Consider the following 17,526-nt stretch of genomic DNA (forward strand, 5'->3'; position numbering starts at 1 on the left):
ATATGTTCTTAACCAATTAGCATGATTTTTTCGTAACGTAACTTTACATGGTGCGATATTGTACAATGAATGATAATATACTATAAATTTGTGAGTCTGGTCATGTTGTTGCTTTTGCTCATATTGTGTGGGAAAGTTTATAAAAGACTTGATAAAAGCTAGACAATTTTTCTTTAAAATTAAAGGGTAGAAATTTGTGCTAATATGGAAGAGTAATGTTATTCAAACTATGTTTTTGTACCACATTTTCATATCATCTTAAGTGACATTTGATGTGAACAGTCACATTATTTAAATTAATCAGATTTTCAAATTTAGTTCATTATTTAATAAACTAATAATTATAAAAAAAACTAGATAATTAAATTATGATTATGGTATACGAGAAGTCTTTCTCCTTCTTTTCCTTGGGTTCTGCAAATTTTTCAAATGATGTGGATGTCTACATCAGATGCCACTTAAGGTGGTATGAAAATATGATATAAAATGTGACATCCCACATCACCTAGGGGAGTGATCCTTATATGTATATTCTCATCCCTACCTAGCACGAGGCATTTTGGGAGCTCACTGGTTTCGGGTTCCGTAGGAATTCCGAAGTTAAGCGAGAAGGGGGCTAGAGCAATCCCATGATGGGTGACCCACTGGGAAGTTGCTCGTGAGTTCCCAAAAACAAAACTGTGAGGGCGTGATCGGAGCCCAAAGCGGACAATATCGTGCTACGGTGGTGGAGTGTGCCCGGGAAGTGGTCCGCCCCGAGCCAGGATGTGACATAAAAACATAGTATAAATAACATTACTCAATATGGAAAGATATTGTACCAACATGGCAAACTTATCACTCATAAAATGGTAATGCAATTAAAATCAATACGTGAAGCTGATAATTCTTTGAGTAAAAATTTGAAACAACATATGTCATTTAACTATGATCAGAAATAGGCTTAAATACTTTTTAACTATTTTAGACTCTACTGAAAATTAATCTTACTTTTCGGAGAGTGAGATCTCAGACTTGGAAAGTATAAAAAGCCAATACGTGCATCCAACTATCCACGTCATCATTCACTTTCTTCTTTGCCGACAGCCACCCAAAGCCCAATTAAAAAAAAAAACTAGGATTTGTATTATTAAAATTTATTTTAATTCCAAAAAAAAAAAAAAAAAAAAAAAAACTATTTTTAAGTCAATTATTGTCGTAAGGCAATCCAAACAAATCAACAAAAAGCAAGAAAACAGAGAGTGAGAGTGATCGGAATTGGGAGAAAATGGCGAGGAAGGCGGTGCTGATAGGATGCAACTACCCAGGAACAAAGGCGGAGCTCAAAGGCTGCATAAACGACGTCAAGCGAATGTACAGCTGCCTCGTCGACCGCTACGGCTTCTCCGAGGACGACATCCAAGTCCTGATCGACACCGACGACTCCTACACTCAGCCCACCGGAAAAAACATCCGCCGGGCCATCACCAACCTCATCCGATCCGCCGACTCCGGCGACGTCCTCTTTGTCCACTACAGCGGCCATGGGACCCGCCTTCCCGCCGAGACCGGCGATGATGATGATACGGGATACGATGAGTGCGTCGTCCCCACTGACATGAACCTCATCACTGGTTTGACTCCGTTTCTCTTATCTTTTCTGCTCAATTTTGATTTTTGAGCTTTGGGTTTTATTGGAGTTATTGTTGTCACAATTGCTTTGATCTGTTTGGAAGATTGACGGAAATGATCGTTTTGCGAATTTCATTTGCTGAACTGATCAAAATTAAACATCGAGGACATATTGATCAAACATTGACAGACATATCAATCAAGCATTGACGATATATCCATCAAATGCTCAAAAGGATTTGTAAAGTGATCATTTCAGCCAATTTCCTTTGTTTTAATCTCTGGTGAACAAAATCGGTGGATTATAAATTGAATTTGATCGTATTTTAGAAAAAGTTGAGATCTTGCTTGATGATCCAAAAAAATTTGGATCAACTGAATCCGTTTGGTTGGAATTCTGGATATATATAGTCTTTTGGTTCTTGATCCGCTTTTCTGCTTTTACATTGCGTGTAAGCATAAAGTTAAGTCATTTCTATCTAGTGTTCTCTCTAATATAAATATGGGGAAATGGATCTCTCCGGATCCCTTCCTCCTAATCCACCAAATTAGGGATTCGTGCAGATGAAATTTGATCCAACAACTGCACTTATTATATCTTTTAAAGTGGGTCTTTGTTTGTAGCCGTTTGATCAAATTTCAGCGGCACAGATTTCCTAATTTGGTGGGCTAGGAGGAAGGCATGAGGAGAGGATCCCTTTCCTAAATATGGAATGCTGAACACCGAAAATATAGGAGTAGATTCTCGCCCCTCCTATTCTCCTCGCCCCCTCTCTCTCCTTCTCTCACACTTTCCTCTTTTGTCTTTCTCTCTCTTTAAAGATGTTGACGTGGGGAGGGGAGGGAGATTAGGAGGGAGAGAATCTGACTCCGTAAATATAAGCGGAGTGTTGTGTTTCAAAAATGTGTTAATATGATATGGTCATATTTGTATAAGATTGCTTTGTTTGTTTTCGGGTTGATATTACAACTGTTTTTGGACGGTACTTGTAACAGATGATGACTTCAGGGGGTTTGTAGACCAGCTGCCAGCAGGTTGCAGGCTGACAATTGTATCAGATTCGTGCCACAGCGGTGGGCTCATTGATGAAGCGATAGAACAGATAGGAGAGAGCACCAAGGGGCAAGAGCGCGAGCACAAGTCCGGCTCCGGCAGTGGCAGTTTTGGTGGATTCAAGAACTTTCTCAAGGCCAGGGCGGGAGATGCACTGGAGTCTCGTGGGATCCACATGCCATCTGCATTGCGCCGCGGTCGACATAATGAAGAAGAAGAAGAAGAAGAAGAGACGGAAGACAGAGAGATCGAAACTGAAGATGGGGACAGGGTCTATGTCAAAGGCAAGTCTCTACCACTCTCTACTCTCATAGAGATACTCAAGCAAAAAACAGGTAAGGACGACATTGATGTTGGGCAGCTGAGGCCAACACTTTTCGATGTTTTCGGAGAGGATGCCAGCCCTAAGGTGAAGAAGTTCATGAAGGTGATCATAAATAAACTCCAAAGCCACGAGGGCGGAGGCAGTGGGTTACTGGGGAAGATTGGAAGCTTGGCTCAAGGGTTTCTTGAACAAAAGCTTCAAGACAACGATGAGTACGCAAAGCCTGCCTTAGAGACGGAAGTGGGCAGCAAGGAAGAGGTTTATGCTGGAGCAAATCATCGCGGCTTTCCTGATGGCGGGATTCTCATAAGCGGTTGCCAGACAGACCAAACGTCTGCAGATGCCACTCCTCCAGGAAATGCAGCTGAATCTTATGGAGCTCTTAGTAATGCAATTCAGAAGATACTCTCAGAGCAAGACGGTGAAATTTCTAACCAAGAGCTTGTTCTTAAGGCGAGGGAGACTCTGAAGAGACAGGGTTTCGCTCAGCGACCTGGCCTCTATTGCCATGACCATCACGTCGATGCTCCTTTCGTTTGCTGATCTGAAAGCGTGTGTGTGTATACACACGAGTGAGGTACTTTGTGCTGTGCAATATGTATAGCTATTGTGATAAATAACTATGAGTGGGTTACTTTGTGCTGTGCATGTGGATAAGACTTGCATAGAATTGTGGTTCACCGTTACGTGACATCTCAGTCTAATATTTGCATTGCTGCCACATGGAGAAAAACTTGTACCTAGCAATGCATTATAAAATTGGGATGCCACAGTGACGAGGAACCAATTACATGCAAGTCACTCTGATATTTTCGCAGGTTTTATTGGATTTTCCATTTGATTTTTAATGAATTTGTTCTGTTTTTTTTTTTTTTTTTTTTGAAAGTTTTTCTATTTCATCTAAGCAATATTTGCATGTCATAAATTGTATTGAACAAAAAAGGGAATTTCCATTTCCTCTACCATTTGAATAACTGGATGGTAGTGATACAAATTGATTCTGGCAAAACTAATGACCAAAGACGGCCTACTACTCTAACCTCCAATGCCGTAAAACGTCATCGGCGATGTACAAAATAAATAAGGCAAAAAAAAAAAAACAAGAGCAATGGAGGTTGAGGAACAAATACAATCAAAATCAACGACTGCACGGTTCCGTTACAATGTGCAGAAAAATTATCTTCGTTTTTCTATTTCTTGGGTATTCGGCTTCTGCCTTCGTTCTGGAACTATTCCAAGATTATCACGGCATAGAGGAGCAACTCCGCAAAATTTACAACCAGACTCTACCGCGTCATCTCAATCGTCGATTTCTTGAACCCATGCAAAATCTGTAACATAATCAGAGAAGCCTCTGTCAAATGAACTTCTAAAGGGAACGAATGAGTTCATATCGCTAGTCATTGACGAGTTTTGCTTGCATGAGAAATTGTCTTAGTAAATGCTCATCGTTAAAAGAGTTTGAATTGGAGCGTCGTTGAAATTTCTTATTGGTCAAGGGCATTAAGCAGAGGAAAAAAAGTAATTAACAAGAGAAATGGAGAGACCTTGAAGTACGGATTCCACTGCTGCATTTGGGACTGATAGACCAACGATTCTGCGGTTATCCGTCGTGGTTTCTATACGCACAACACGTAGCCGCTTGTGGCTTTGCCGTTGCTGGAGAAATTGTCACAGGAGTTATAGGTAGTTAGAAATGCTTATTTGTACTTTCACTAAATATAAGCTATTCGGGAAAAATTCAGTGCAAACTTTAAGAGATGCAGTCTGTACTTTATTCAATTTACGTCACTGAGATCACCAAGTCAAATTAACTAGCAGATCAAAACAAGTTACCTGCTTCGAAAGAGCCTTCTCAATAGTGCCCCAGACAGGAAGAATGAGGCCACCTAATACATTTACTTCCTGCAGTCTTCTGCCAACAGTACAGAAGTTGCCAAGCTTACAATTGCGTCCGTGCATGCACTGCAAAGTAAAGGTGAAGTCACAAGATTATTACAATCAGCAAACGATATGTATAAACAGCTAGGAAATTTTCAACTAATCGGGTTGGAATGTGAGCTGCTAAATACATAACTAGCAGATATGAGTTGTTATCTGATACGGAAACAATATCCAAGTCTTCAAGAAAGAAATAATGAGTCAGACGTGCTTTGTATGTTTTTTAAAGGTTAAATTGACCATTAAGGTAAACATAATATACTTAACGATTTGATAAAATCGGTGCCTTTTTTTAACATTCTTGATTGATCAATAGTTGATTTGAATGCATACGAAATACAGATTTTCACCATCACGTTATAGAAAACAGCAACAAAGTTAATTAATAACAGTACAGAACTATTTGCACCAAAAATAATACAGCCATTTTGAATTAAGTTCATCAAGTATCTACACCTGTTTGGACGAAACTTCATATTCATCTTCCCAACCACTGCGAGCCTTATCCACCGTTGATGTTTTTCTGTATTTGCTTTTTAGCTCTGACAGAGGCATTTCTCTGGATAGGGGAAAAGTAGTAGGTGAAAGTGAAATATATGTCTTTTAGAACAAGATGAATGAAGCACATAAAGCATAAATTTGGTACCTCACTGACTCTCCAACTGCAGGACGGACTATCTTATACAATCCAGAAGTAGAACTGAAACATATTTAGGGTAAAACAATGAAACTAGAAAACGAAACAGCAAGATTCACTAATTGAAGTACAATAACTATGAAGGGAAGGTACATTATAATAATGATGAAGACAAGCTCAAAAGGGAAAAAAGTAATAAAACATGCATATATATATATAATTATATATATATTTCACTCAAGCAAATATGGGTGGAACAATCCAAGTTTGAAACCAAAAAATACGCATAACAAACTTCAGATGCAGACCTCTCAAAGGCTAATATGACATGACGTCTCCCCAACCATTCCCTCCTAGATTCATAGAAACCATCATTGGCAGAACCAAGTCCATCCTTTTGTTTCTCTTCAAGCATGGCACTCGCAGACTACCAAGGATAAACATAGTTTAGTATGGTGAATTGACATAGTGATAAGCCACCACTCAACTAGTCACTTGAAAAACAAAGGTACCTCCCACGTAACCCCACGATCCAGGGTAAATGTAAAAAGCACCGTCGATGCTCCAGACATTTGATCAACATACACAGTCTGCAAGAAATTGGAAGTCAATATAAATATAATATCTAAAGCAAACAACCAACAATTAATTAATTAAGCAAAGCTTGACCTTTGGAGTTCCTTGAAGCTCTATAACATTGGCTTTCATATCAACAATCCCAGAGTCAAGATTCCCTTCAATGCGTGCATTATGGACAATAAGATCCAAAATGCTAACGAAACACTCAAACAGCCTGTGTATTGAAATGATGTCAGCATATGAAACCCCGCTCTAACTGCTATAAGGAAACTATATTTTAATTGGAATGTCAATCACAGACCTATTCTGTATATCGGGCGGTACTCCTAAAATCCGATTAAGGAAACGTCCAACATCATGCATATCTGATTCAATTATACGGCCAGTGAGCCTGCCATGATCTTTCCCATGAGCTACATCATAAGAAGTAGAAGTCACCATCAAGAAAATAAAATATAGTTAAAAGAAAATTCTCTGTGACATTCTATCACGTAAAACAAAATTTTTAAATCAATTAACTGCACAAACAAAGTATAATACACGCCGCAATAGCTCAAAAATTATTACCATCCCTAATTATTCCTACTAAAACAAGAGCAGCTTTAGCCCTCTCAATAAAATCTTGGATTGTTTCCGGTTTTTCTGATGAACATCCTGGCGGTACAACAGGCAGAGAATCCTGAAAATTGAATTCTAGTTAATTTTCCATCACAATTTAATTTTGACTTATTAATAAATTATGGAGCGATATTATTTTTCAGATGAAGTTCATACAAACCTGCTCCATGATTCCTCTATACATCAACATCAGGGCCTTCTTTCCATAAGCACTATCATAGTTATAGGCACTCAATGATGTCCCTGCCCTGCAATACATCAGACCAAATAATGAGATAAGCAAATCGCTCACAGGATGGAGAATAAAATTACAACACATATTCCTTATACCACAATAGTAACAACTACCAAATGTACATATAGATGAAATTCAAGTAACCTGCGGTCACCCTGTGTTAGTGCTCCTAGAGATTCTAATCTCTTTGCTACAATGGATGCAAATCGACGCTCTCCACCAAGGTTAGTAAAGAGAAGCCTGCAAAAGAAATAATGGAGTAAACCACATCAACTTGAAAAAACAACCAACCATGCATGATCCTCGTATCCATGATCGCATTCATTAAATAACTAAATAGTAATCATACTGATCAGAAAACGATAAATGAATAAATAGAAAATTTTATCATGTAATCTTAATTTTATTGACTCCCAAGAGACAAAACTCATCTGGTCGTAAAGCCACCCCTTGAGTTGGTTTGACCATAGATTCAACCAAAACCACTCTTATAGCAGCTTGAGGATTCACTAAGTAAGGATATTTGGTTTCACTAAAAAACTAATGAAGGATATCTGGACCTGATAGACCAAAGTGTACTGGCACAGTGGACAAGCCCTTGCTTCTATAAGTAAGAAGAAACAAGTCAAGACTAATATAGCTACCAGCCTACCAGCATAACACCGGTGACCCAAATAAAAGAAACAATGTATACATGTAGTGTCTATCTACCTGTATTCAGGAGCGGAGGCTTGATTTGACCTGTGAGTTCTTCCAAACTGTTGAATCGCTCGATCAGCACTCCAAGGAAGTTCCAGAGTAAGATGCACCCTTCGTCTCTGTTGTTAAATTAGAATGCAAGGAATGAGGGGAGCAACTGTTCAGAAGATAAGCTCTATAAAATATAGGCATACCTGATTTGTAGCTCTTCTATCTGCCTGCAAAGACACGCCAGCAGATCCAGCTTCAGAAATGATGGCAACCAACTTCTTGCCTTCCATGAAAAGCTGCTTCTCATGCATGTTTACCATCTCCATGGAAATTTCCTTCCTAAACCGAAATACAGTTTAGCCAGTTTAAACTTAGTTCAAATAAGTAAGAGAGTGAAAAAATACCATAACTTACGTGTTCCGTGCCTGATAGGTAACACCTTTTCCACCAGATGCCCTCACAAGCATACCTCTCCTTCCAGTCATTTCTGCTACATTATCAGGGCCTCCAAGCTGACACCCATGCCAAAAGAAAAATAAGAAAAAAAATTCTGCTTCACAAACATAAAAAGTTGCAGTATACCGTCGTGAGTTGTGGAATATGAACATTAGTTTAGAATCTGGAATATAGCAGACGGTCTTGGCAAAGTGACTGTTAGATGGGATCAAGCAAGTTCTTTGTATACACAGAACAAGAGACTGATTGTCAAGTAGAGACTGAAAATGGAAATAAAAAACAATGCTACCCTTGGATCAATGGCCTCTTTTGTCTACCATCTTTTTTTACTGGTACCCTTTACCCACCTATACTGTGTCTTTGAATTAAGAATTACATGTATATACATCGTCACGCCTGCTCATGCAGACCGGAATATTTTCATATTAAGTGTAAGAAACCTACATAGTATTGTTATAAACAATTAAATATGCAGAATGGGAATTAGCATTTCCTTTGGATCAGTATGACACAAGCAACCCAGTATGAATGGCAGGACCAGTACAATAAAAAAAGAATGGTACAACTTGGTGTGAACAACCAAAAGTGTAAAACCATTCAGGGGTTCTCTATTATGGAGCAAGTTTAAAAAGTGATCTAAAAGCACCATTAGTAAAGGAATCATACAGGCCCTTAAGATTAAAAGGGGTAAATTTATTATTTTTTTCTAAGAGTCAGCTTTTTCCAGTAGGACTTTGACTAAGCTCATGGATATTGTTTCACCAATCCATTTCCTACCATGGTCAACCATTGGGGTTTTCTTAAAAAGCAAAGCTGGTGTGGGATCCAATTTTTGAGCCGTAACTAAACGGACTCAGAGGTTAGAAAAAATAAACCTATCAAAAGTTCAGAACTGGATTTAATTCTGAGTACCCTCTCCATTATGCCTACATAACTTGCGTCACTGTTATGAAGACTGAAGAGTAAGATATTCTTCATGTCTCAGTTGACAGAATCCTCGCCTTCTCTTTTTGTAGTGGCAAGAAATCAGTCCTGGAAAAGAGCGGAGGTGCTTTTTCCCTTTGGTACAAAGGAGAGCACAAGAGAAGAGGTATTTTTTGGACCCAAATTTGTTAGTAACTTCCAACGATTGGGAGTTGGACAAGATAGCTCATTTCTTTGATATCCTTTATGATGTCAATTTCTAGGTAACATTATGCCACAGACATACTCCACAGATTTACAATTAGAGATGGTGGTTGTGCTATAGATAAACTTATGACCAAAACTTTCCTTTCAACAAGTATGTTCAAACTTATGTATGAAAAATGCTTAATATAATATAGCATCTACTGCACGTTATAAGAAAAGACTTGTTCAGTTTGGACTTTGGACCTAACTCAAGTATTTCAGAATCTAACACTTTCACAAAATGAGGATAGAATTAGACTACAGCATGGCATAACAGCCTACAATAACTAACAAATCATGGGCAAGCTTTTCCAGTTGGATTTTAGGGAAAAAGAGGACAAGCATGGATGTTCTACAAAGGTGGATGCAAAATTTAGCAATGAACATGTGATTTAGTATTTTCAAAACTACATGAGAGAGAGAGAGAGCATTGCCACTACCTGATCAATGATATCATCCAAAGGATTGTTCGGAAGATCCAAAGAACGAACTATCTCCAATATGTTTAACTTACGAGCCAAAGCTTCTTCATACCTAAAAGGTTATGAAAATTGCATTGATGTGGTTAAAAAATTACAATAAGACAGTGAATATCAACATGTCATGAAAAATAAGTTATTAAACAAGAAACTCTTGTGAGGAAAAAGAATCAAATTAAACTAACATCTTTGTAAGTACAGCTATATACTCTTGTCTTCTTTTCAAAAATTCCTCTGTTTTTTCCTTGCATGAATGACATGACCAATCTACTGATACTTCATCTGTCACAGGTGGGATAAGACATGCAGCATGGACCAGTTGGCCACAACAGGAACAATGAAGCAGTTTCTTTCTTTCCTGCAGCAAGTATCTAATGGATAAGTAACATATTGCAAAAGCAACCATCTTAACATGCCAAATGGAATTACCTCCTCAGATTGGCAAATTTCACATATTTGAAACTCGTCGTCAGATTCAGTAGATTCCTGAGCAGAATCAGCTGCATTAATCAAACAATGCTTGAGAACAAGAAAAGGTACTAAAGTAGTTGCATCATTTCTCAACTACATAAGATACAACCGGTTGTAATTGATGTGCCCTAAAAGGAAAAGATGTTGAATAAACATATAGGAACAAGTTAAGCTGAAAACTTCGGTAGGTGCACTCTGCAAACAGGCTAAAAGTGATGCACCAATAAGAACCATAGAAACATTTCCTTCAAGGTGATTGAGAATCCAAACAAAACATGCTTGTGGCTTTTGTGAAGAACAAGTAGTTACCAAAAACAAATAATATTAAGGGCCCAAATACAAGCGTTAGAGTATTAGAGATAAGCCAGTTTCTAGAAACTCACTTTCAGAATCTTCATCACTTGCAGGTTTCCATTTTGCAACTTTCCTCACTCTCCCTTTCATTGATACACCAGGAGTTGCTGAGTGCCTCTTCCGCTGCAGCTCCTTCACATTATCTTCTCCTAATATAACTTTAGAAAGTAAATTGGCAGTGACATTAAAATAAATGATTGCAAACGATAGTAAATCACATACATACCTTCGAGAGGTTCAGGCTTTTCAGGCAAAGGATAATTTTCCTCAACAAATTTCAGTAAAAGTTCTCGAGGTCCGGAAATAAAATCATCAAGTTCAAGACCCTGCTTAAGCATGGAAACACAAAATAAATAAAGACGTACAAATCAAAAACCAAGTACAATAGAAATAACCAATTGGCTCACATATTTGGTCACAGCTTCCTCAGTTCGCGCCTCTCCAGTACTCTGAAGGCCAATAACCACACACTTGCCATCCATCAATGCTTGCTTAGCCAGTCTTACAGCAGCTGGCACCTTAGCTGACATGCACATATGTCTAAAGAAACGCTGCAAGATATGCACAAAACCAAGGACAACAAAAAAGTTATTAAAAAAAATCTGAAAATGTATTTGAAAAGTTAAGAAAACCATAAAATGTTAAAAGAAACATCCAGGAACAGAGACTGTTGAATACCTGATGGCTAGCCCAATATAGTCGCCACACTTGACTAGAAATTGGCTTTTCATTAGTGAGAAATTGAGATGCTGTCAGTATATCCTGTCGCAGCTCTGTCCAAAATTCTGCTGCTTTTTTGTACATGTCCTAAAAAGACAACAAAGTAACATAAAAGAATAAAAATCTTTGCTTATAATTAAAATATCAAGTAATCAAAGATAAAAATATGCCCCTCAACATAAGAGTTACAAATAAGAGATGAGTATGTTAAACCATCATTTCAGCTTCTAGCGGTGCTTCAACAACTTCAAACTCTGCCCCTTTGTAGCTAAGAGTTCGACATACATACATCCCCCTGAAATATCAAAACACACACATTTTTAGATCATAAATGATGGCATTTTGACATGGGCGTGGAGGACTTGCATATCAGTTATTATGTGTGTGTGTGTGTGTATCAAATATGGACTGATGAGATGCACACTATGTGATCCATATATGGTTTAAGAGCTGAAACATAAGTCCTCAAATTGAGTCCCCATTTAGATCCTTATTACATCATCTTTGCTCCTAATGTAAACTTTACACGTAATTATTCTCAGCCTTGTTACCTTGCTTTCATATCCATGGCAACAAGTTCGAGTGCTCCAACACCTCCCTTCTCAATAGCACCTACACACACTGTGGTGTTAGAAAAGATATTCTACTTTCTGTAAGAAAGTAAAAGTTTATATTAATATGACAAACAAATGTATAGGTAGTCCGTGAAAAACCCACACCTAGAAATTCACGGAAATCAGCAAAAGATGTTCCATGCCCCCAAAGACCAAGCCGTACCATGTAACCCAAATTTCGTGGTTCAGATGCACCAGTTGCTGAGCAATAAATAACACGAGCTTCAGGAAGCTTAGCCTGTGACAATACAATGAAAAACATTATGAGTTAATGCAGTCACTTAATAGTTAATACTATTCTGGCCCTTTTACTGCAAAAATTTATTTACTATTGTACAGAGGAACCATCGCTATTGCAGTCAGGCATAATTGCATAATGTGTCAGAAGAGGAGTTGTATCAGACTTTATAAAGTAAAATACAAAATGGGGACTCTGCAAAGTCAAATATCTTAAATATGCCAATTATTTATTAAATCACCCATAACCGAAATTACTGATCTAAACCTTGAATATAAAAAAAATAAACAATAGGCAATATTTGTGCTTTCCAATTCTGATAGGATAAACCTGAATTTCAAGAACTGCTTCACCAGTACGTGTTGGCTGACTTCCAGATTCAGGCACCAGATTTTTGGCCTTGTGGCACTACAATGAAGCCATTGACCTTTAGAATGAAAAGCAGAACATATTGACACCATGGAACATTTCATTCCATCAATTAAAGCATAGGTTAAAAGTCATTGGAAAAACATTTAAAACAAAAATATACTACCTCATCAAATATGATTAGACCATTAAATCCTGGTCCACACCACTGCACAAGCTGCCCCATACGTGAACGACCTTTCTCAGAGGATGCAATGAGGCTGCTGTATGTCAGAAAAATAACGCCCTCCTTGACGCCAACAGACTTTGAATCAAGTTTGGAATAAGGCAGCTTGTTCAATGCGTGTACTGCAACCAAGATTATATCTATTGTGATATTGTTCAGAAGCATAGAGCCTCTCATGATGGAAGAAAGGCTTAATTCCAATTGGAGATTTATGAAATTCAAAAAATCAGTAACCTGTAGCTAAATCTAATCAGAGTCCTGATGCCCTACCCTATCTGAAAATTTAATTTTTTTGAACTCTCATCCTTTTCTATGTTTGGCACGCGATGTCATCTCATGCCACAACCTTTTACCAAACAATGTAATATAATAAGTACAACCAAATGCAAGCCTAATCACAGAGTTTCCAATTATAAGTAAAGAAAAGGTAACAATCCTTCAATTTTTGAATAAAAACAATCAGATATTCTTTTCTAGAATAAGGAAATCCATGACTTAAAGCACAGTTTCAGTAAGATTCTACAGAATTACTATCACCAATTACTTGCCAGTTGCCAGTACAACTTTTGCCAACTGCATCAGTACCATCTTTACCTAGCAGTTCTAAACCTCTTTCCACTATTAAACCATCCTCACAGAATTTTCAAATGTCAATAAGCTTGAATCAAATTATAACACCACAAAACAAAACCATTAACCACAGCAACACACTGGGCAGAAACTTCATCTACTACACAGATGAGGAAGAAATTTATGATGCAATTTTATATGAATGATTTTCACAATTCGTCCCAGTATACAAAATTGTACTTCTAAATACAAAAACAGAATTAGACCAAGCATGTTTAGAAAAGCACACACATAAACACAAACAAGAAAACACTAGACCAAGCATATTTACCTTCAATGCAAGTTGCACCTACATCATCTAAGTCTCTTCTTGCATCAAATTTCAAGTCTGAACCAACAGAAACCCACCTGTTTTAGAATCAACGCAGAGAGGATAAAAGCATTAAACAAAGAGTTGAAAAGCATAGTTCCGGCCTAGGAACACATTCAGTATTGCAATTCCAACCAACAAAACAAAAGGCAGTTACGGATTGCTTTTAAAACAATATCAACGTAAAGAAAAATACTGAAACTCCCACGAGTGAGATTCTTTGATAAAGAAACCCACGCAGTTGAATTTCCTCTCCAATCCACAGAGCAAAACTTTGTACGAACAGGTCATGTTTGAAGTGTGGTACTTTTTGTTGTTACTGAACAGACAGTACCTAGTATGATTTTTTTTTTTTTGTCAACATTGAGTATTCAGTGTTTCTAAAAATGAGCCTTGAGGCGTACCTAGGCAGCCTTCGAGGCAGGGTGGTGAGGAATACGCCTCTGCCCAGCGGGAGTAGGCTTAAACTCGCCTAGGCGTGGTCGAGGCATGCCTAGGTGCCTGAGGCGTCAGCTGGGGTTTTTATTTTTATTTTTAACGTTAGGGTTTCTCGCCCACAGTGAAGAAATTTTATATTTGATTGTTGATTATTCTTCTATAATGTTTGATTTCAACTGTATATGTTTGATTTCGACTCTATTGTTGATTATATTATATATATATATATATATATTAATAACTTTAAGTTATCCATGAAATGCCTTGGCTTCGCCTTCTCCTTTTAAAACATTGTGTGTATTTACTTCTGCTGCTAGTGTTTTAACTTCCCACATGTACCATGTATTAAAAAGACATTTCTATAAGTGATTTTCATATGTAACTGGCAATGGGTAATTGACTGACAGTAACAGTTACAATTATAACTAGCAATAACTCCAATTGATGGGAGTTTTCCATATCATCCTTTTTGGTCCATGGGGGCACTGTTTTATCCTTTTATGCAAATGACTCTTAAAAGCCGCCCACAAACTGCAACCAAAAACTTACACTGCTTTCTTCATCCCACGGTGCCAATTCTCCCATATTAACCCTGCTATTGTTCGACCTTTCCCCACACCAGCTCCATCCCCAACAAAGAATCCTGCCCTCTCACCACTTGGAAGATGCTGCAGGTGTCTCTGTCAAGGAAGCAAACACAACTTTACAATGGAGCAGACAATTGACAAGTAATAAAGAGTGGCAAGAACAGGACGGCAACCTGACAAGCATAGACCAATGTCTCAATCTGTAAACATGACAAAGCCTTTTTATTTTCCAAATCATCCTTGATTTTCAGATCATAAGTGGGCTCAGGTGGCTGCACAGCAGACAAGGACGATGTTTCCACAACAGGATCTGGATGAGGAGGGCCAATGGATAGTTTTGGAGGGCGCTACACAAAAGCAACATAAAATGTATCTCAGATGCCGGTTCCAGTGGTTTAAATAACAAGTAAAGACACTGACATTGTCAAAAAGAAAGAAAACTCCAAAATAGAACTTGTAACCATGAAGCCTTAGCAGTTATGAACGTAAATTACATAGTACTTGTAGATGAAAAACAAAAAACTCACATAGTCCGTAAATGTTTCTCCTGCCATGCCACCTTCATCCTCTTCTCGCTCCACTTCAATGGCAACCTGACATGTCAGAAGCAGCAGTAAAAGTATCAGCCTACATGTATCTGGCAATAGCATTTTCAAAGATAACGTTCTACAAGAGTGCCCAATTTTTAACTGTCGTAGAATATCCAAAGCCAGCACCAAGCATGAGTTTGCTTTGCAGACTTAATATACATGCTCCTCACTGACAGAAAATCTCATAAATGGACACCAAGGAGTGCAGCATCATAATGCTACAGTCGTGATCCTATATAAATCATAATCGGTCTGAAAGATATGCAGCTTTTGGTGATTATAATTAAGCTTTGCTTAGTTCTGTAAACAAGTTATACTTTACTGGATAACTTTAATAGAATTCAAAGATTTAATATTTGAGTCCCTAGGCTTTGCAAGTTTTTTTTTTTTTTTTTTTTAACAAACGATATTATCTACACTAAGGGGGTGAGGAGTGGGCTAAGCCTCACAATGGGCTAATAGTAATGTGGTTTAAATTCGCCTTTGGCGAGAAGAAAACCTAAGACCTCTCCCTTAATAGTGAAGAGGAATACCATTAGACCGTAGTACTAAGTGGCTTTGTAAGTTTGAATGCTGCAGTTTCTGACCTGAAATAGTGTTCTTTAACTTAAGTGACCTGGTAGAAGTTTATCCCCCCGATCCCACCCAATAAGTTTCCCTTTTGTGCAATTAAATTACTTTAAACTCCAACGGCAACCAAACATGCAGGAAAGGTGGAGGTTTTGAGCACATACGTGGACAGTTAACTATTGTTAGTGATCCATCAGCCAGTCACTTCGGAATCAAAGTATAACAAAAAAAGAACACCGTCCCCAAATACAAGTCCCCTAGTTGAAACCTCCAATAAATACTAGCTAGAAACCGAAATCATCATCGAGGGAAGTAACGGAAGCACACAAAAGTGAAACTTTCTAACATACATTGGTCGGAGTCTCTCACAAAAATAATTAGTATTCGCTCCCAAGTCCTAAGCCTTTTACTTGTTATAACTATCAAGAAACCACATCTATAAAGGAGTATGGTAACAAAGCAAAGTATTTCTAGCACTCATAGTATTAGCATTAACACATTTCAAATTCATACTTCCACATTCCCGAAAACTCTCAGCAACCAAACAATTACCTCATTGACCTCCTCAGGCGGAGGCGGCAGGGGCAGACGGGGCGGGAAGAACTGCTGGAGCTTTGACACATCGACGGCGAGGTCAACTTGGCACTGAGGGCACCGGAACCTCGCGAGGCCATGAGGCACGTTGAGGATGGCCTTGCAGTTGGCGCAGGGGATCTGGATCTTCGAAGGATCAACGCCGTGAGGCGCAACATGGGGCGGTGGAGGCGGCAGTGGAGGCGGAGTGCGGGCCTTGTTGGGCCCAGGGTGGGCCTGGGCATGGGCCTGGGCTCGGGTCATGAGCTCGGGCGGCAGCATCTGGGGCAATTGGCAGTCGTCGCAGGCGAATTCGGTGACCCCCGCGTCCAAAGTCAGGATCTTGGCGCAGCCTGCGCAGCGGACCTGCACTCCGCCTGGGGTTCCGGCGGTCTGCGATTGCAGTGGGACCGGCGGAGGTTGATGCTGCTGCATCATGGTGGATCAGTATCTCCGCCCTCCTCCTCCTCCTCCTCCCTTTGCTCTCAAACGGCTCAATTGTTCAGGAAACGGTTTGGATTGGATTGAGAGAGAAGGAGGTTAAGGCGCGAAGAGAGGGTTTGGGAGTTTCGGGGTTTCCCACTTTCTTTCTGTCTCTGCGTTTTTTGCCTCGGTGGACTGTAATTATGGAGACCAAAGCGACGATTGAGATTTCGTTCTATCTCGCTCGTCTCAGCCTGGCACGTGCACTATCACGTGACCTTCCCATTTTCATTTCTTTTTCACCAAGCACGTTAATAACTTTTAACTTGAGCGGTTAAAAAAATTTATTCTAAACTCAATTGAACAAATTTGGACAAAGGAGCAACAAAACAACTTATTATTATGATAAACTATTGTTGAAAAAAAGGTTAATAGTACTTTCCACATCTACAAACTCCATTAAGTATCACTTAATATTACAATTTAATAGTATTATTCTTCACTTGTAAGTGAAAGGTTTTATATTCAATTATCGACAAAGGCGAATTTGACCCACATTATTGTTAGCACATTCTGAGACTTAGTCCACTCTCACACCCATTTAGTGTAACTAAGGGG

General features: G+C 38.7%; 2 protein-coding genes across 4 annotated transcripts; one reads left to right on the forward strand and one right to left on the reverse strand.

The window, feature by feature from the left end:
- The first annotated feature begins 1,056 nt into the window (after positions 1 to 1,056).
- Positions 1,057 to 3,832, forward strand: LOC137725188 (metacaspase-4). Its single transcript, XM_068463787.2, has 2 exons — positions 1,057 to 1,613; positions 2,608 to 3,832. Exons 1-2 carry the CDS (start codon positions 1,268 to 1,270, stop codon positions 3,531 to 3,533), a joined length of 1,272 nt encoding a protein of 423 aa, XP_068319888.2. The 5' UTR covers positions 1,057 to 1,267; the 3' UTR covers positions 3,534 to 3,832.
- An 88-nt stretch (positions 3,833 to 3,920) lies between these two features.
- Positions 3,921 to 17,128, reverse strand: LOC137725187 (protein FORGETTER 1). 3 transcript variants are annotated; one of them, XM_068463785.2, is made up of 32 exons: positions 16,465 to 17,128; positions 15,280 to 15,345; positions 14,926 to 15,099; positions 14,715 to 14,845; positions 13,689 to 13,765; positions 12,728 to 12,909; positions 12,523 to 12,600; positions 12,060 to 12,192; positions 11,892 to 11,952; positions 11,554 to 11,635; positions 11,299 to 11,427; positions 11,028 to 11,171; positions 10,847 to 10,946; positions 10,650 to 10,769; positions 10,225 to 10,295; positions 9,981 to 10,153; positions 9,757 to 9,850; positions 8,105 to 8,202; positions 7,894 to 8,029; positions 7,712 to 7,818; positions 7,145 to 7,240; positions 6,926 to 7,013; positions 6,715 to 6,826; positions 6,449 to 6,560; positions 6,238 to 6,361; positions 6,081 to 6,158; positions 5,877 to 5,995; positions 5,578 to 5,631; positions 5,388 to 5,490; positions 4,827 to 4,955; positions 4,538 to 4,649; positions 3,921 to 4,321 (listed from the first exon to the last, which is right to left on the reverse strand). In XM_068463785.2, exons 1-32 carry the CDS (start codon positions 16,921 to 16,923, stop codon positions 4,290 to 4,292), a joined length of 3,774 nt encoding a protein of 1,257 aa, XP_068319886.2. In that variant the 5' UTR covers positions 16,924 to 17,128; the 3' UTR covers positions 3,921 to 4,289. The 3 variants fall into 3 exon arrangements, with proteins under 3 accessions (XP_068319886.2, XP_088550189.1, XP_068319887.2); XM_088694063.1 differs by having other exon boundaries at positions 10,650 to 10,778; XM_068463786.2 differs by having other exon boundaries at positions 10,650 to 10,763; positions 16,465 to 17,125.
- Positions 17,129 to 17,526: the final 398 nt, after the last annotated feature.

The sequence above is a fragment of the Pyrus communis genome, chromosome 5 (assembly GCF_041283825.1).
Source record: "Pyrus communis isolate YQ-2024b chromosome 5, ASM4128382v1, whole genome shotgun sequence".
NCBI lineage: Eukaryota > Viridiplantae > Streptophyta > Magnoliopsida > Rosales > Rosaceae > Pyrus > Pyrus communis.